This window comes from Idiotropiscis lumnitzeri, chromosome 12 (assembly GCF_059441095.1).
Source record: "Idiotropiscis lumnitzeri isolate Australia: NSW breed Sydney's pygmy pipehorse chromosome 12, RoL_Ilum_1.0, whole genome shotgun sequence".
Classification (NCBI taxonomy): domain Eukaryota; kingdom Metazoa; phylum Chordata; class Actinopteri; order Syngnathiformes; family Syngnathidae; genus Idiotropiscis; species Idiotropiscis lumnitzeri.
In genome coordinates this window covers 22171019-22189935 of record NC_142402.1, presented here as the reverse complement: position 1 = coordinate 22189935, position 18917 = coordinate 22171019, and the positions used below count along the sequence as shown (strand labels likewise).

Genomic DNA, 18917 nt, shown 5'->3' with positions numbered 1-18917 from the left:
TGCTGATGGCCACAACTCACGCGCACACGCTCCACATTTAAACTGTCCGAGCCGAACTTTACCAGTCTGGCTCGTCCCCTCTCAATGACGTCAGTCAATACGCAACTGACACCGCATACACAAAACAATGAACAGATAATACACTTTTGTAATTTACAAATGTTATTTCAATAGTTCAATGTATTAAGCAACTTTTTTTATCCCAAGTATATTTTAAAAGAAAAACATTGTTTGCACGGCCGTTACACACTCAAAAGGCTTCACAAGCCCACAGTCCTTCTTTCAAAAAGTCCTCTGTCAATACTCGACGTGGATTTTGATTTATTGGATTACAAGCATCTCATTGACGTGGAAGGATTAGTTGTGGCATTTGATTCATTAGAATCGCTTTCAAGTTTTACACGTGTTTGGATTCGGTCCAAAAGTGATTTTATACTCAATTCAACTGCGCTGTATGCAAAGTGCTTGTACGTGGAGCAAAAGAAAATCACACAGCAACAAATCTCAAGGCACCTTGGTTCATCATTAACACAAGGATGCCTTTTTATTTATCCTCACAGTCGGATAAGTTTGTCTTTCATGCTTTGGGACAAAACGAGCTGTTTGTTAGCATTGCGAAGAAGTCAAGGCAAGGCAAAGCATTTTGCAGCAAGCGCCAATTGAAGGAAAGGCCCCGTCACGCGACACGAGGAACAAACACAAAAGATGGAAGGCCAGGTGACGCGTGGGGGCGGGGCTTCTTCGGACCGCTTCATCCAAGTCGGACCACATGCAGCGGCAGCAGTAACAGCGCTAAACGCTCAACTTCCCAGCAGGATTGCGGAGAAGAACGAGTCGGGCAAGATGCTGATGTTGGCGCCGGTGGCGTTGTCCACGTAGACGGACGCATACTCGCCAGCCTGAGGCGCAAACAAAATGGAGTCACTCGACAGCGCTCTTGCCATTGGCTGGGTGCCACGTCATTGTCATTGAAGGAACACGCAGGCTCATTAGCATACGGTAGCCTTTGCGGGAAGCTAAGTGACCTTTAAGAAGAGTGTGCCGGTCAGAGTGATGCTAAAGGCTCCTCCCACACAGGCCACGCCTACCATCGACTCAATCGAGCTGGAACACAAAAATGTACGCGCACTCAGCGACCGGCGTGACTACGAGGCACACGCACAACTCACAGTTTGGTGCGACAGAGTGACTCGATGCAGATGGCCGCCCTCACGCTCTCGCGCAGTCGCACCTGAACGCGCTCGCCTGCCTCTTCAAACACACACACACAAGCAAGAACGCACAAACGTTGGTCAAGTGTGCGCATGATGACGACGATGATGACGTCACACGTGGCTGACTTAGGCGGAGGCGGGCACTCAGCAGGTAAAAGCCAGTTAGCCTGGCAGTGTAGCGTCCGTGGCTAACGTTGAAGCCGTGACCTCGTTGAAAAGCACACATGGGGGGCGGGGCCTGGGGGATTACAGGTCAAAGGGGTCACCTAGCTGTCCAGTGGGTCGTCGGTGATGCTGTCACCTGGCTGAAGGGGCGGAGCTCCACCAGGCTGCGACGCGCCACTCGCACCGCTTGGGGGAGGCGACCAAGGAAGGAGGCGGAGACTCGAGGGGGGCGGTCGCACACGGAGCGAAACATGTCGGAAGACCCGCCTGCAACACGTCGGGCAGAGACAAGAAATGTTGGCACACACACATGAGGTGCGATGGTTGAGCATAACGGGGCGAGCTGTGATGCTACCGATGAGTGTGGCGAGCAAGTCGTCAATGAGCAGCTGTGAATGAGGACTGGGTGCCGTGGGGGCCGTGGGGGACGGGGGCCCGCAAGCTCCTGGAGGTCCCCGGAGGACATGCTGCACACATCGTGACGTCAGCACCAAAAAAAAAAAGGAGCTCACTGTTTTGTGGGTGTGTGCGTGTGCGTGAGGATGTCAGACGATGATCGTCAGCTAGCAAGTGACCTTTGCCCTTCTTCGGAAGCTTTTGCGCGCGTCTGAGTTGTTGATGAACAAGAGCCAGGAGGTCCGAGGCAACGATGGCAAAAGTGGAGACTTGGCGTCCTGGAGGAAGCAAAGACGTCACAGTAAGTCAACTTTACAACGAGGACGTCGGGCGAGGTCAAGACGCCGCGGGTGGGCGTCCCCTCCTCTCCCGCCGTGCGCTCAGGCCAGCCTCGGACACCACGGAGCATTACGGTCATGCGTCGACAGTGAGCGCCGCTGGCCACCTTCAAAGCAACTAATGCATGCACGTCAGTGGTTTGGATTTCAAATATTCTCTGCGGACAGGAGACCGGGGCGAACGCAAACTGTTTCCGGATTGCACTTAGAAACGTTGTGAAATGAGACAGGAAGAGAAATTAACGTTAACGGTGCATTAATGGCTGACATTTAAGAGTAAAGTCGTGCCTCCACATCAGAGTTTTTCTTACTTGCCCGCATTCCAAACACGCACCATGTCAAAATTTCATTCCCGACCAACCCACCTGGTCATCGTTGAGCGCCGCGGCCTCCTGACTGCTGCTCGCCATCATCATCATCATCGTCGTTATCGTCATCGTCGTCATCGTCGGGCGGCATCTGAGGCCAAACGGTCGCGTCTTCATGTTTGGAGCAGGACGAAAGGTGGAAAGCTTGCCCTTCGTTGCCACCGCCTTCATTTATACACGCGCATGTTGGAGATAAGGGGGGCGGGGCCAGCATGATGACATGTTCCCGCGAAGGCCTGATAGGCCCGCAACGTGCCCTTCTTATTGCATCACCCACATGTCATCATCTTCTTTTGAAGCGGCAATTAAAATCATTCACACTTAACTTTCAATCTGTATTCATTCAGAATATTCGCCGTGATCGTAAAAGACAACAGCAAATTTTGTTCCGTTATTCACAAGAAACTGCTTTTTAGGGGGGATTTTTTTCCCCTGGTGGGTTTATTCACTGGATTTGACAGTAAATTGGCGCCAATCCTTGTCATTCGTGACAAACCAAGAACGTGAAGCGAGAGCAAAAGAATTGTTTTCAGTGGTTCGTGAAGAGGGAAATGTTCCTGTGCACTTTCTTCAAGGTCATCGTCGAGGTGAGAGCGTGACGTTGCTCGGCGAGTGACGCCCCGACGGACGACCTGAGCGACCGGTCGTGTGACGTGGCACCGCCGGCCGCAGGCGGACGCCGGTGCGACTCGTCCGAGCGCCTGCGGTGAAACGCCGCGCCTGGGGCTGCGGGTTCCATCCTGACCGTGTTGTCCCCAAAGAGTCGCCTCTCGTAGCTGAGCAGCTGCTCCCAGAATCCGGCGTTGATGCTGACGCACGGTCGGAGGTCGCGCACCCTCAGGTGGGCCTGGTGCAGGGTGACCCCGCGGTACCTCATGAGGTAGGCCATGACCAGGGCGGGAGAGCGGCTCCTGCCGGCGGCGCAGTGCACCAGGGTGCCTCCTGTGCGGTTGCCATGGATACGCCGGCTCACTGGGTCAAAGTGGTCCCCGAGGCGAGCGCTCGGCCAGTCGCGGACGGGCACCCGAAGGACCTCCACGCCGGGGTAGGAGGGGCACGGGTGGCTCAGCGTGGCGTTGACGATCAGGGTGATGCCTTTACGGGCCACCAGGGCGCCGTTCAGGGCGGCGTCAGCCCCGCCCAGGAACAAGGTGGGCGTGATCTCGTACAAGGACATGGCTGAAAACACAAATGTGACGTCACGTTATTTGCACATCAAAAGGGGCTAGTAGGACCACAACATGCGCGCACACACACACACACGATATCAACAAAAATCAGCTGTCCAGCAAAAAAGTAGGCGACATTACTTATTTTTAAGGAAAGGGGTGGCACTAGGGGGTGCTATAGGACCCACAGTGTAGCCGCAGGTAGGCCTCTTCATTTTATTTTATAATCCAAAATGTATCGGTAACTTATTTTTTCAGTCCCATCTGAGCCCCAGAAGAGAAACAAAAAACATATCCTGTCTGTCGCATTTTCATATGTGCGTGTGCGAGTGTACCTGCTCGACTTGGTCGCAGTCGTGTCTCGCTCGCTCACGCACAGCCAGAGACAAAATGTGACCGCAGGTTAAATTTAGCCGGACAGTTGATGTTGACGTCACAAGACACCATTTTGAAGTGGGCCGGCCACATGTTCGGATGAAATCAAGTGTGCACATCTTCACAAGCTTGCTCAACACACTCCTGATCAAGTCAGAAGTCAAAAGGCTCGTTTGTTAGATTTCTTTGCCTTTGTGCATTGTCGACCTCGATCTCAAACATTTGCATTTGCTCCCACAACGAGACAAAAATGTCTGGCCTTGTCTTCCTATTTCTCTTTCACCACTCTCCTGGAATTCGGCCAAACATGTGTTGTAAAACTTCAAAAAGCCAGCCAACATTTCAAGGGGGAATAAATCAAACATAATCCGTATTTGTTTTGTTTTTTCGAATAAAAAATATTTGGGATGATGGCAGTTCACGAATGAGAAAGGAGCAGATTTGTAGTTTGTGCTTGTGTCATGTTTCTGCCATCCTGTGAGGGGCGCTAAAATGCAGACAGTGTGCCAATACAGACCACGAAGAAGAAACGGGCTCGGAAGCTTAGAAGCGGCTGGCGTTCCGACGAGCAAGCTAGCTGGGACGCTTGGACTCGGAGTGTCGTCGTCATGGCAGAGTTGAACCGGCAACTTCAAGAGTATTTGTCGCAGTCCAGAGGCAAGACCGCCCCCGCGTCGCCGGAGTCTGGCTGCAGCACCGCGGTGGAGCTCGGCGACCCGGTCCCGGTCCCCGGGAGTTGGTTTGGACGCTGGTCTAGCCCGTGGTCCGGCGGGGGCGGCGGCAGTCCCTCTGCCCCCACAGCTGCGAGCAGCGGGGGGAGTTGGCCGTGGTCGTCCGACCCGGACCCGTGCCTGCCGGGCGTGAGTCGACGCCAGCGGCTGGCCATCTCTGGGATGTTGGCCGCCCTGTCGGCCCTGTGCTTCGGCCTGTCGGCTCTGTACGCGCCGCTGCTGCTGCTCTACGCCCGCAAATTCGCACTGCTCTGGTCGCTGGGCTCGACCTTCGCCATCGCGGCCGCGGCGGTTCTGCGGGGACCTGGCCGGCTCGCCGCCGGCCTGCCCGCCTCGCCCGGGGCAGCCGTGTACCTGTGCGCCCTCGGAGGGACGCTGTACGCCGCCCTGAGCCTGCACAGCACCGCGCTGACGGCGCTCGGGGCCGCCGCGCAGGTGGCCTCCCTGGTCGTCTACATTGTGTCGCTGCTCCCCGGAGGTAGCGCCGGGATCCGCTTTGTGGGCAGCGTGGCCGCTTCCGCCATCAAAAGGACCGTGACCGGGAAAAGCGTGGCCATCTGAGCGAGACACACAACCCCGGCAACGGGGAGCCGATTACGTCACGACTTGCCAAGTGCCTTTGCCGAGCCAAACGCCAATTTGGGACAAACCCACGCTATTTGCTGTATTCGGGCGGACTGGACATAGTGACATTTGCTGTTAATCCAGCACGGTATACACATAAAAAAAAAAACTATGAGTCCAGTCATATCGTAAGTATGTATTTAATGACAGTACAGTAAATGTGCTTTTTAGGACCAAAATCTCAGCCTTTCCTTTTTTGGGTTGTTTTTAGTGGAATAAATGATTTTTGCCACGTGAATAAAACCAAACTGTACTTCGATTCCGAGCCCATTTGTAGATTTTAGGGGGCGGGAGGAACAGTTTCATAGTCTGCAGCTAGCCCGTCCCGATCACCCACGAATGACACAAACAATCAAGTCATCGAGCACGATTCAAAGCTTCCACGTGGGTGTTTATTGTCCAGTCAGTGAAAAGACAAAACATAGAAATTTATTACAAAAAAAAAAAACAAGAAAAAATTGGCGGCTGATGAAGTCCCGTGATCACATCGGTTGTGGTTTAGCGGCCGCGGCCCCTTGGCGCACCACGTAGGGGGGGCCCCCCTCTCCTGAGGCCGGGCCCCCAGCCGCCCCGAGCACCCCGCCCGGGCGGGCCGTAGGTGCCGTCGTCCCGCTGAGGAGGTCGGCCTGGGGGCGGAGGATACGCGAGCCTCGTTATGCTTTCAACCCTTCAAAATTCAAGCACGGGAATCAACATTTTCAAATCTTTCTTTCAAAGGTGACCTGCGTCCATGCCCGGTCCGTCTCGTTCTCGGGGGTCGGCAGTTCCCGGGCCGTCCTGCCAGGGTCGTTTTCGCGGCGGCAGTGAGGCCATGTCCATCCCCTGCAGGGACAGCGATCGCTCGCGGCCCCCCGGGGACGCGTTGTCATGAAGGGGGGGTCCGTCGCGGTAGCCGTCGTGACCTCAACACACCCCACACCACACAGTTAGCGCACGCGGTTGGCCGGGACCCCGAATACCAATTTAAAGTGTGAGCGTACCTCCTCGGGGGAGCCCCCCGCCTCTGGGCCTGCCCCTGACCCCAGCATCCCAGCCCCTTACGTCTTCGGGGGCATCAAAGCCCTCCTCCTGGCCCGCGTACTCTTCGGGGTAGCCTCGACCTCCGGGCCGTCCTGGGGCTCCTCTGAACCTGAACCGTTGACGTTTTCAGTGTTTGGGTTTCAATCCCCGAAGGGGAATTAGTCTGGCTCACCTGTCGTCTCGCCGCCCTCTGAACTCTCCTGAGTCTCTGGGGTGGCGGTCTTCGGGACCCCAATTGGCGGCCCCCGTCGCGACTCTGTGTCCCGCCGCCCCCGCAAAGACAGGTCCGGGTCTCCAGGCCTCCTCCACTCGGCCGTGGAACTCCTGGCCCCCGTCAAAGTCCTGCGATTTGTGCTGGCTGTCTCCCCAGAAGTGCTCATGGCCCCCTGTCCCTTGGCGGTCTGGGGGTCCCATGTGGTGGTTGGGCCCCGGCCCCCGGGGGTCTGACGGAGAACGGAACATCAACATTTTCACTCAGTATGCTTCTTGACACGTAACGAGGTGAGACTTGCCAACATTTCACAGAAAGGCCAAGGATGCGACTCACCTTTGTTGTTGGGGCCCTGCTGGCTTCTCCCATGCATGGGGGCCCCCGAAGTCTGAGCCTGTAACCACCAAAGAGCACGGGTCAGGGGGCACACGTCAGATCGACACATCACACGCGTGACGGAACGTTGCTCACCTGGTGCATGTAGGGGGGCGCTTGTATGTTTCCTGGCGGGGGGCCATGCATCACCCCCATCCCAAAGTTGTTATGTGTCCTGGATGGGGGGCCCATCATCCCCCCCTGAGGTCCCATCATGTTTCCTTGAGGTGGCGGCGGCGGCATCATGCCCCCCTGGGGCGGAGGCCCCTGTAGGTCCCGTGGGCCCATACCTCTCGAAGGGGGCCCCATCATGCCCCCGTGAGGTCCTGGCATTCCTCTGGCTCCGGCCCCCATGTTGTGGGGTCCCTGAGCGCCCATGTTCCTGGAAGGGGCGGGGTGTCTCTGCATGTCCGGCGGGCCCATCATGCCCTGCCCATGCCCAGATGAAGCGCCCACCTGCGCGGGGGGCATGAAAGAAGGCCCCATGGGCGGGGGAGGAGCAAAGTTCTGCTGCCCGGCGGAGCCAGAGAAGGGGGGCATGGGACCCTGTCCCTGCTGGGAGCCGTCGGAGCTCTTCTGGTTAACGCGCTCTATCTTCATGTGCTGCGGAAAGAAAGCGGCCAATGAGCACGTGCCACCTGCACGCGGCCCGCCACCCACGTCACTCACCTCGAGCAGCTTGGGGTTAGTGTACTGCAGCGCCGCCATTTCCTGCTCCAGCTCCACCTGACTTTTCTTCTTGCCGTCCACTTTGGGCTCCACCTTGCGCTCCTTGGGGCCGTCTCCAGAAGGCATGGAGGGAACTTTATTCTCCGCCCAGGCCTGCAGAGGAGGGGGCGTGCGGCGTCCCGGTTTCCCCACATTCAGAATATGACGGCGAATATGTGAGCGAGTTGTGTGATGGACACGGACGAGCTGACCTGCTGGAACTGTGCCGGGATGGGTTTGGCGTAGGGGACTTTCTTCTGCGGGACCCTCTTGTTGTCCTTGCCCATCACCTCGTCCATGCCCCAGTCCAGTCCCGGGATGGACATCTCCTCTGGCCCCGCCTCCTTGTCTGGACGCAAAGCGGCACGCTTTGTTTATTCTTTTGTTCAACAGGTCACTAACGCTTAACGTGTTCCGCAGACAACTCACTCGTCTGTTCCTGCTCCATGGCGATCTTCAGCTGCTCGGGAATTCCCATTCCGGGGATGGCGGCCATGCTGTTTGGCTCCATGTCATCTGTCATCAGCACACATTGTCGCACGGCTACACCATTAATCAGGAGGATTTTGATAACCGATTGATTCTTTCAATTTTGGGGGGACTCAGAGAGGAGAATGGGGGGAAATTTCCATTCTTTTTTCCTAAACAGGACATTGAACTGCGTTCCTGCTTTGGTCGTTAACACAAATCAAGACGTTGGAGGAGCTCCTCCTTTAGCCTTAGCCATGCGGCTAATCGGTATGCTACATTAGCCAGAAAGCTAACAGGCGGATGCGTCGTTCAGACCAAATGCGGGTGAGCGTTCCGCTTCGCTTCATTGGCTGCCGTTTGACCGCGGAGGTATTTTCGGTCCCGCTATTGTGACAACAGACGCCGATGATTAGTTCCCCTCCGTGGTCCTCAAATGTCCACACAAAAGCCGCCGATTGTGCCGGACGCAGTAGTATGTCCTGAAGCCGATCGGCTGCCGCGGGGCCACGTGTGAGGAAAGTTCAATTGATTTAATTGGCCCATTGGCAGATTATCGGCGCTTCGCCCTGCGTTCCGCCGCTCCAAATGCCCCACGTGCAACGGTGCTCACCCACGCCAACGACACCGACGTGAAGTGCATCACACGGCCACAAACGGATTTGGTGAGGAGCCACGCAACCAAGCAACACACTCCCGTATCGGGATCAACAAAGATGTAATTGGTCACGTGACTGACCGTACTCCACGCCGTCCTCCGACATGCCAGGTAGAAGGTTGAGGTTGTAGCGGTCCCGCATTTTGTCACCGGGGCGATTCCTGGTCCAGAATTTACTGACAAACAGGAGCACACAGTCACTTTTGTAGTAAGCAATTTAGAGCACATGTTCGGCGAGGTACGCATGTATGTGCTCAGAAGACGAGACTTTGGGCAACATCGAGTGGCGTTTTCTAGCCTAAAACAACAAAAGGAGCGAATGGCCAAACATCTGCAAGGCGGGCGGGATCGACGAGCGCACTCGAAACAACGAAATGTCACCGAATTGACCGTTTTGGACCACAAAGGAAATGGGTACCGGTGTCGACGGGCAGACTCTCACAAAGCGGCCAAGAGGCTTTCGGCGCAGGAAGTGTTACATACGGACAGGCGGCGGCAAAATTCTACTGTTCCGCTTTGCGTAGGCGATCAATCGGCAAATTAAAGACGTGTGCAAAAAATGCAAAATATCAGCCAACGCGATCTGCGGAAAGGCAACATCGCTCTTGAGCAGCCGTGTTCCACCCATGTAGTTCGTATGTTGCAACCATGTCGTAAGCGTGCTGCAGTCGCGTCTACCTGGTGTGGTCATTGGATCCCGAGCAGAGGATATGACCGAGCGGGTGCCAGGCCAAACTCCAAATCATTCCCTCGTGCGCCATCTCCATGCCGCCCACTTCCTTCTCCACCCTGACGCACACGTGCACCAAAAACACACACGTTGAGACGTCCACAAGAAAAGCGGGCGGCGAAGCCCCCCGGCCGGCGAAGCCCCCCGGCCGGCGTCTCTCCTACCCGGCGTTCCAGAAGAGCAACGAACCGTCGGAGCCTCCGCTGGCAAACAGCCCTTCGTGGATGGGATGCCAGGCCACCGCTGAGGAGGCGCAAAAGAGCTTCAGCGCATTTCACGATTCCTCGTTTGGGCCGCTGGCTCACCTGTGGCTTCCTTCTTGTGTCCTCGGAACACCTGCAGCTCGTCCTTCAGGTTGCGGATGTCAAAGAGCTTGCAGAGGTGGTCGCGCGACGCCGTCAGCAGCCAGTTGCCGTTGCTGTTCCACTTCACCTCCATCACCGTGTTCTTGTGGGCGTGGCTGAGGGGTTAAAGGTCACACATGCGCCATCACACCAACAATGCTTATGGACTGCAAATACAAACCATGCCGCTTTCTTCGGCTGCGGATGACAGCGGCCACAAAAGCCAATTGGGACGAGTCCATCGGTGGAGAGATTTTATTTTTTGTTCAAATTCAAAATCAGAGGCCAAAAAATGAATAAAAAGTGAACCCAAAATCGAGCGATAGCCTCATGCTGTTGTGTGCGGACAGCACATTGTGAGATTCTCGAATTCATGACAGCGGGTCGAGGCCCCCCCCCCCTCGCCTCCAAAAATAAAAGCAGCCATTTTGAACTCAGGATTGGTCAACATTAGACAGTAAACTAAACCACAAGTGAACCAATACAAATGGAAAGTGAAAAAAATGGAGAGGGGAGCACCCCGCCCCGAAGAGCGGATTGCAGTTCGGGTCGTGAGCTAAGCAGGAGAAACATTTCAAATGTTACCGGAATTGTTTCCCACAGTGACGCCGACGAGTTGGGCTGGCCTGCGTGTCAACTAAGCTTGCGTCAAAAATTTTTTTAAAAAAAGCAACTTTGACGTGAATCTTGGTGTGCTTCGATGAAAAGAGCAAATAGTGACGCTGAGAGTGCGGCGGCGTCAAGATGATGATGAGCAAATTTGTGTCGGAGATGTTCTCACTCACAGGGTTGCCAGACTCTGGCCGCTCTTCGGGTCCCAAAATTTGATGGGCTGCTGACTGTCTTTGCTGCCGGACACCACCAGACCTTTCGTGGGGTGCCAGTCCACACATTTCACATCGGCGCCGTGACCTGCACACAAAAAACAAACCCAGAGAAAAAACTTTCAACTTCATTCTTTGCGTTACGAGCAACAGAACAAGCGTCGCCTATCCTGGTGGAGTTTTTCACAATTTCAGTGAACTTTTCGGGGCCGGCGACACCCTCGGAAGTTCGGCCCGGATGCAGATTTTATAAGCTGAAAAAGTGCAGGACATATTTAATTAACAATCCCCCCCAAACACAAAAAGACATTTGCACAATTTCTGCCCTCCTCCGTCATCGGGATTCTTACGTTCGAGACCCCCCCACCTCAATTAAAGAAAAGCCGTGAAATACACGTTTTGATTTTCTATTGTCTTGAAAACACATTTAAGTGAACATATTTTGAGACCACAAGAGCAAAGCATAAAAGGAAAATATGGCACAAAACAATGGAAAAAAATTTAAAAAATGACACTCTAGCAAAATAGCGATGGAGTTCTGACTGCATTACCGTGCCATCTAGAGAAGCTTCAAATCTTGTTCGGAATCAGGAGGAACAAAATCAAAAAATCTGAAACATGTTTCGAAAAATGATCATGTGCTCTTTCTATAAGCAAAGGGCGTAAAACGAGCTAGCCAGTTGTAGCAACGCACAGAAAAGAAAAAGAAAAAAGAAAAAGGTGGTCTACTACCTCGAAGGATGCGCTCCTCGTGACAGCGCTGGAAGTCCCAAATCCGAACGGTGCCGTCATCCGAGCAGGTGGCGAACTTACTATCGGTGGGCGAGAAACTAGGGAGGACACACAGGAAGTGACACGTCAAGGCCTCGGCCAGGGTTGATGAGTTGAGGACCGCTTGAGGGTCCATGGTGGCGGGAGACTGGTTTCCTCGGTGACCACATGACAACACAACAACTGCAACGGTGGATCAGACTTTTATTCGCTTCAAACTCATCACAGGAAACTTGATTTGGGACTTGGAAAAACATTGAACAATGTTGTTGTGAGGAAGCTGTCCAATCAAATCAATCAATCCATTCCAAGACAAACTTGGGCTACTTCATCTCCGACGGCAAGTCAAGCCCTTTGTTACAGGCGACAAACAAAAAAAGTTGTATTGTATCGTACGCCGGCCTACGCCGAACGTTTCCCTTCTGCTGGACGCCGGCCGTAACGACACGTCTGCGTGGCTCAATCATCGCTCCAAAAAACACAAGAGGAGAGGAGAGAAAGAAGACCCCGGCAAGGAAGGCCCAATCACGCACAGCCAAAGGCAATGCGTCGGAATATGTTTCGCACGTTTCTCAAACTTCTCATCAAGCGTCACCTTTGAAGAGAAGCACTTGAACAAAGTCCCGCTTGCCCACACGCAACCTGCCTGACACCTCTCACGCCTTTAGCAAAGAGCTCCAATTCAAAGATGCCCACAGACAATTCATTCCATCTTCCATTAATCGCACAATTTTTTTTCCCTCATTGATGAATCCGTTCTTTTTTTAAACATTCTATTCAAATGACCAGCAGCCCATCTACTAGCGAAAACCAGGACATGACTTCAAACCGACCACCCAAAAGTCCGTCAGTGGTTTGTGTGCCGCACTACACCGCACACAGGCCGGCCTCCAGTTGGCCGCAGGCTGCAAAGCAACAGATGCAGTCGATCGATCGGACTTTTCCACGGAAATCGTCCGATCGTAATCTGTGGACCATCAATGGAAGTCCCACCGATGTCTAAGATGAGGACCGAGTTCATTTCTGGGTTGAAAGATCAGGTCTGGGCTCAAGGGTGCTGAGTACCGAGTTCAAAGATCAAGAATCATGTTCGCGGACCATTAATCGGCTGAAAGCAAGCCCGTCCGATTTCTGAGAGTCGAGTTTGAGGACTCGGATCAGATACAAGTTTACGTCTGCGGTTGAGGTTTCGGGCAGCGGTCTGGAGTTTCAGCTTTTAGTTTGGGTCGGTGTTCAAAAGCGCCCCGAAGCAACGAGGACTGCTTTGTGGTCGAGAGAGTCGAACGAGTGGGTCACTTTGGGGAGAACAAGCCGTCCCAGCCGCGCACGCGTTCGCAGCTAGGTGGCGCTCATATACAGGAAGTGTCAAGCGTGCTCAACTTTATTGATGGCTGACAGAGCGCCGGTCTGGCCTTTATTGACGCCACTTTATTCGCACACACATGAACAAGACATGAGAGACGGTCGAGTGGGGAAAAGTGGAGATTGGGTTTAAACCTGGCTTCTCTCACGGCCTCCTTGTGCGCCTGGAACATCTTGACGTTGTTCATGTTGGACTGCCAATACTTGACGTAGCCGCCGTGGTCTGCCGTTAGCATCCACATGTCGTTGTGGGACCACGTCATGGCGCGCACCGGACTGTCGTGGGCCTGAGGTCACAAAACGCCACATCAGACAGCGACAGACTCAGCAAAACAACAAGTTGTTGCTCAAAAATCACACACAATGGGGGAAATGGCTTCTTTTTTTTTTTTTGGACGCTTCAAGCTGTTTATTGCCACTCAAAGGTGGAGTTGACTGTCAACTAAACAAAAAGAGAATTACATCACACGGCCTACGAGGAAAGGAAATATTCATAGAAAATCGATATTTCAACTGCTTAAAATAGGCATCCATGTCAAAAGTAATTTTTAAAAATCGATTAGCAACACCATGTTAAGAATAGCCGCTCTCTCTCGTCTCTGCCGCCAAGATGAGTCAACTAATCACCGTGACGTCGACAATCAAAATCGTCAATCATTCATTTTAATAGACCATGCGTCTGTTATTTACATATTTTAACAGCAGAGTCTGAAAGTCTGCGCTTATTTCCCAAAATGACCTAAACCGCCCTTCCATTGCAGCACGGCGGAGATAAATCGAGCGTTGCTCGGGACGTAGCTGTGAACATGAAATACCGAACGTGCGTCAAACCTTTGATGCTTTTTAATAAAATGCGTCACAATTTTCGGGGGCAGCGGGAACAGATGAATTGTATTGTAGCTTCTTCATTGGACGAGCAACACGCATGTTCACCTGGAGAATGGTCTCAAAGTTGAACGTCAGTCCATTCCACAACGTGAACTCGCCGCTGGACGCGCCCGTCACCAGCCGACGCCCCTCAGGAGTCCACTGCACAACAACAACAAAAAATCCATTTGTTTGCCAATCGACGGGCGGCGCGAGCGTCACAAACTCACCCGGATGACAAAGACGGGGCATTTGACTTTGTTGGTGGAGGTGCGCACAAACTTAGTGGTGACGGCGTTCATGGGATTGTTCAGCATTCCGATAGGTGGGACCAACTGTGGGAAACAAACGCACACGTTAAGTCACGTTGTTTGCTCACAACAGAAGGCACACACTGCGTTGTTGTCCTGCTTCGGAAGAAAGGAATGCAAATAATCATTTTCAAAACTGACTGATATGGGATGCAAATACGTGACCACTTTATTTGACTTTTTCATTGTTTCTTTAAGGCTATATTGTCACTGTCCTTTGAAAATGTTCACGTCAATGTCACGCAGAAACACCATCGACAAAAAAAAAGAAAGCAAGACTCACGTCGTTGTAGCATCCGGCGTCGGGTTGGATGGCTCGCAGGTCGCGATGGTCTCGTTGCCACTGACGATTCTGTCCACAAAAACACACGAGTTTTTTCTCAAGTTTTAAAAAAACGACTTTCTGTCAAGTATCGTTTTGGATTCATGTGTCAAGAATCATGTCAATCAAGTCATTGATGCTTAGCAAAGCTTAATTAATTCAAATCTATCTTTTGGAGACCAATTAGTGTGCGGCTCTCAGTACCCCGTGGTGCAAAATATTATCGATCAGATGAATAAATATTTCATATACGTTTGACATCGAACCCCTTTGTCACGATGACGTCATCTGTTTCCGTGTTTCGGTCTGAGAGCGTCTGCTGAATTGCTAACGTAGACGCCGTTTTAGGTTATGTTTCGACACAACAATTCAGTTCATCGCCCGAACGCAATTCGAGTCAGATTTGTGAGAAGTCGACTGTACACCTAAGCACTTATTTGGGTCAAACCTGTATTTCACTTTAGCCATTAGCACGTTTAGCCACTCCTCCTTCGCCACCTCGGTCTGTGCACGGACGTGCATGTAGTACACAAAAAGTTCATACAGCTGCTCCGCAAGTTGGCTTGGCGCTTAGCATTCAAGCAGCGGTGAAAGAAATTACTTTCGGGACAACGAGCGATAGCGCCAACACTTTTTCTGGTTGGCGTCACCTACTTTGTGAACGTGGGGCACAAGCCGCAGCTTTGACAATCTTGTAATGGCGTTGACGGAGACCGCGATTTCGGTCCCCAAAACGATCAATCGTTCATCTCTACAACTGTCCAGATTTTGTTTGACAACAACACACGTACTTATCAGTCCACATCCGCTTGGGGATGAAATGGATATGCATGCATTTCAGGGGATGGGAGTCAAGTGGTGGCGCAGTGCCATCGGGTCACATTAATGTAATATTATTTCCAAATTCATCGGCCGAGTAAGCGCGAGTCTGCATTTTTACGTGCCAAATACCAGCGTCTGCACCGGCCCCCGCCCCCAAAAGCCCCATGGGACGCCGGGCACCGTGTCCCATTCAACTGAGGTGGGCGCCCAGCAGGCCTACCTGCAAGTATCTGATGACAGAGGGGTTGTAGTCGATGGTCTTGCGGTTGACGGCCTTGCGCATGCGCTTGCCGTCGAAGGTGAGCTGCTGCATGGCCTGCTGCTGAGCAAAGTCGGGCCGCTTGTAAAACACCTGCCGCGGCGCCTGGTGCTGGAAGCGCGGCATGTGGAAGAAACGCTGCGGCGAGCTCACGTCGGTCGCCATGTCGACACACCCGATGGGCCTGCATACCATATGGCTGTTTAAAAGTGCTTGCAAATATGTAAACGACGCCTCTCATTCAGTGCGAGAGATCCCACACCGACAGCTCTTACAACGTTCCATTTTCGCAATTTAAGAAGAATTCAGGGCAAGTGATAACATTTCAACATTCGAACAACCTCTAAAATTTGGACCCGCACAAACTTATTTTCAACTCAAACTTTTTAGCCGTTTGAAAAAGAGCTTTCTTGAGAAGAAGACTAAACTAGGGATCCGCAAGTACCGATACCGGCTTTATTTCAAAGTATTATGTACTTAAGACTGTCAAAACCAGAAACTGGTACATAAAACAAAAATATTTATAGTAATAAAAAAAAAAACTAAATCAGACATGAATAAAGTCCTCCTTTCCAGTAGTTTGTGCTACACTGTGGCAGTTTGACAGATCAGTACATGAAATGCAAAGGAAAAAAAAAAAAAAAGAGAGAACCTCCAGTGTTTTTTTTTTTTTAAACCACCAGGAATGAATTCACAATATTCAGACAGCCAGTATAGCATTGGTGGAAAAAGAATCAGACTGAATTATTAATCAAATTCAGGCGGCAATGTATTGACGTCACAACGATCCTGGTGACCGTTGTGACGTCAATTCCCAGTTTGTTCTGCAGGTTGATGACAACATTTTAGCAAAATCATCATTTGAACAATTTCATGCTCGACGTTAGCTCTAAACATTTAATTGTTGAACAAATTGGTTGGCAATTAAATTGATGTTCGATTAGTTGTGATTTACTGCACCTCGACTAACTTGCATACAGAGTAGACAAGTACGTAAACGTCAGGATTCACTTCATCGGTGACGGGTAAATGCAAAACGTTTAAGTTCAAATATCATCAATTAAATGAATTTAAACGCGTTTTTATTGCTACAAATGTTACAAATTGCTCGTGAGCCTCATTGTTAGCCATGCGCTTTGCCAGCTAGCTCGCTAGCTAGCGCGGTTAGCATAAGCGGCTCACTCGCGTAAACAAGCCGAGTGCGAGTAAAAGCGTCCCGCTGGCGTCCAAAAGTGTGAAGCGCGTGTTGCAAATCTTTGTCAACGGCTTTGATTCGGACACAAGCAGAGCGAGCGCGCGCGCGGGTTCTCTCGGGCTCGTTTTTGTCCCGTTTGCTACCCGCGAGGCTAAGGCGGCCCGCCAATTCGAAGGCTCGTCGCCACTCACCCAAAGTATCCGCGGCAAGCTAAGCTCGCAGGCGAGCGAGCGAGCGAGTGAGCGGGCAGCAGCTGCGGGCTCCTCCCGCCGAGCTTCCCTCACAACTCGCCACCACAGGTCCGGATCGAAAGGGTCCACTTGGTGCCACTTTAGCCGGCAGCTAACACGAGCGGCGGCGGCACAAACATGGAGCGTGACGTCGTCGCGTCCATGCCCTACGCCCCGCCCACATCCGAGCGGGACCGTGACGTCACGGCGACGTCGGAAACTGAAACCGCTCGACGCCGAACTGAGTGAAATCTGAAAACGGAAAGTCTTTGTCAATTCGAAAGGAACCGATAATAACATTAACAATAATAATAGTAATAGTTGAGGCAAACTCTCAAACTGAACCTCAAAATGTAACTCATTTGTTTTAGTTTGAATGTAGAAAGAGCTTGAAAACGAAATACTGTGCAAGACAACACCAATTTGGAATCCATTGAAAAGAAAACATCAAGCTTTATATCAATGAGAAACATAGTAAATCCATATGTACACATTTAAAAAATGATCTCCAATGTTTATTTTTTTATTTTTTTATCATGTTGGCCTCTTAATAATAATTAGATTGGTGAGTTGAGCTTGGCCGCTGTGTGCGCTATGACCTTTCCTTCTAGCCTGGCAAAAGTCCCAGCAGCACAGCGGCCTCGCTCAAGTCACCGATCTAATTATGAAGAGGCCTAATCTAACATAGAGCTGGCGCTCCCCGGGGTGCAGCGAGGGGGTCGTAAAAGCCCGCCGGAAATCTGTGCAGCACCAGTTCAGCCTGTATCTACTCCGGTCAAGAACCGCGCTTCGTACTGATGTCCACAATCGTTTTATTGCGCATCCATTATGGAACACCGTGAAAACTAAAAAGAACATTCGAAATATGAATACATATTTGCAATAATCTGTTTGACACAAACATTCAATCAATAAAGAAAATAACATACTGTGAGCGCCTTTGTAAACCAGTAGTGGATGATCAAATATAAGTCCACCATACGATACAATTCTTCGTCACTCTCTCTCTTTCTCCGTCTGACCAACTCTCCGCGCCATCCGGCATACGCGACCCCAAACCGGAAGCAATAACCCACAAAACATTCCAAATAATAATTCGACCAATACTGAACAGAAAACCATACATATCTAGGTTCATCTGGAAACAAATACACATTCATACAATCACAAACGCAAACAAACATTGCACATTGTAGTTGTCATGGCAACCGATTGATAGCAATACTAGCGCCAGCTACAAAGGCCCTCCAGCTTTTTATTTGATATTCTAAAATACATTCATTCATTATTTTAACAGCCCCACTAAGTATCAGTCAAGCCCCCTTTAGTGCCAGGAGAGATAAAAATCCTGGCGCCCTGGCTGTTATTAATCGTGGCAGATTATTATTTGAAATCTCTTAAATGAATCCCAAATCAAAAATGTCAAGCTTTGATGTCTATTCAATGAGAGGTTTTCAAACAAACGCCTTTCATGGACTCACCACCTGTAGGAGGAGCAAAGGGGTCACAGGTGCACAATGGCCTTGGCGGCGACCGGTGTGGCGACCTTGACGGTCCAGAAGCGACCTCCGGGTGCGTGGACACGTGGAGCTGGACGTGTTTGTGCCACCGGGGGGGACGAGCCAGGACACGCTGGGGACATTGTGCTGAATGACTCCTGGTTGCCTGAGAACAAATGCCCCCGCAGGAGTTGGCTGAAGTGGCGTTTTCTTATCTTATCTCATCTCAGATCAACCACATCATGTAACATGTAAGACTAGCATGCATGTTACAAACGGGACATGCAACACATAAGATGCACTTTGTATGACACAATGTAATGTAACACATGTAAACGAGCACTTATGTCACATGCATAAGACATGTGAGCTAGGACGTGACAACAGTTACCCATTAGGCATGTCACATAAAGTGGCACAAGTATTGTAGGATATATGACATGTATGTACCACGTACATGACGCAATGTAACACGGGTGTAACATAAAAGATGTGTAACACACATAAGACGATGTACTATGAGACATTTGTCGGAAGCCTCGATCCCCTCATGTGGTCACA

General features: G+C 51.6%; 4 protein-coding genes across 7 annotated transcripts; 1 reads left to right on the top strand and 3 right to left on the bottom strand.

Moving 5' to 3' along the window:
* Window positions 1-52: 52 nt before the first annotated feature.
* LOC148326578 (erythroferrone) lies at window positions 53-2652 on the bottom strand. The gene is made up of 8 exons (XM_088310901.1): window positions 2479-2652; window positions 1955-2053; window positions 1735-1846; window positions 1516-1646; window positions 1341-1452; window positions 1170-1251; window positions 1026-1104; window positions 53-899 (listed from the first exon to the last, which is right to left on the bottom strand). Exons 1-8 carry the CDS (start codon window positions 2650-2652, stop codon window positions 801-803), a joined length of 888 nt encoding a protein of 295 aa, XP_088167027.1. The 3' UTR covers window positions 53-800.
* On the bottom strand, window positions 2395-5323 carry LOC148326577 (dual specificity protein phosphatase 18). Of its 3 annotated transcripts, none has more exons than XM_088310902.1 (2): window positions 4543-5323; window positions 2395-3660 (listed from the first exon to the last, which is right to left on the bottom strand). In XM_088310902.1, the coding sequence occupies exon 2, from the start codon at window positions 3656-3658 to the stop codon at window positions 3011-3013; it is 648 nt and encodes a 215-aa protein (XP_088167028.1). In that variant the 5' UTR covers window positions 3659-3660; window positions 4543-5323; the 3' UTR covers window positions 2395-3010. The 3 variants fall into 3 exon arrangements, with proteins under 3 accessions (XP_088167028.1, XP_088167029.1, XP_088167030.1); XM_088310903.1 differs by lacking the exon at window positions 4543-5323 and adding an exon at window positions 3986-4015 and having other exon boundaries at window positions 2980-3660; XM_088310904.1 differs by lacking the exon at window positions 4543-5323 and adding an exon at window positions 3792-3933 and having other exon boundaries at window positions 2980-3660.
* sft2d3 (SFT2 domain containing 3) lies at window positions 4514-5606 on the top strand. Its single transcript, XM_088310905.1, has one exon. The coding sequence runs from the start codon at window positions 4634-4636 to the stop codon at window positions 5315-5317; it is 684 nt and encodes a 227-aa protein (XP_088167031.1). The 5' UTR covers window positions 4514-4633; the 3' UTR covers window positions 5318-5606.
* A 139-nt stretch (window positions 5607-5745) lies between these two features.
* wdr33 (WD repeat domain 33) lies at window positions 5746-17077 on the bottom strand. Of its 2 annotated transcripts, XM_088310899.1 has the most exons (21): window positions 16819-17076; window positions 15394-15616; window positions 14313-14381; window positions 13949-14053; window positions 13785-13880; window positions 12987-13138; window positions 11451-11548; window positions 10680-10806; window positions 9856-10010; window positions 9715-9793; window positions 9499-9609; window positions 8902-8996; window positions 8124-8210; window positions 7907-8043; window positions 7656-7808; window positions 7083-7589; window positions 6948-7005; window positions 6573-6843; window positions 6361-6509; window positions 6103-6282; window positions 5746-6006 (listed from the first exon to the last, which is right to left on the bottom strand). In XM_088310899.1, exons 2-21 carry the CDS (start codon window positions 15595-15597, stop codon window positions 5879-5881), a joined length of 2961 nt encoding a protein of 986 aa, XP_088167025.1. In that variant the 5' UTR covers window positions 15598-15616; window positions 16819-17076; the 3' UTR covers window positions 5746-5878. The 2 variants fall into 2 exon arrangements, with proteins under 2 accessions (XP_088167025.1, XP_088167024.1); XM_088310898.1 differs by having other exon boundaries at window positions 7083-7808; window positions 16819-17077.
* Between the last annotated feature and the right edge of the window lie 1840 nt (window positions 17078-18917).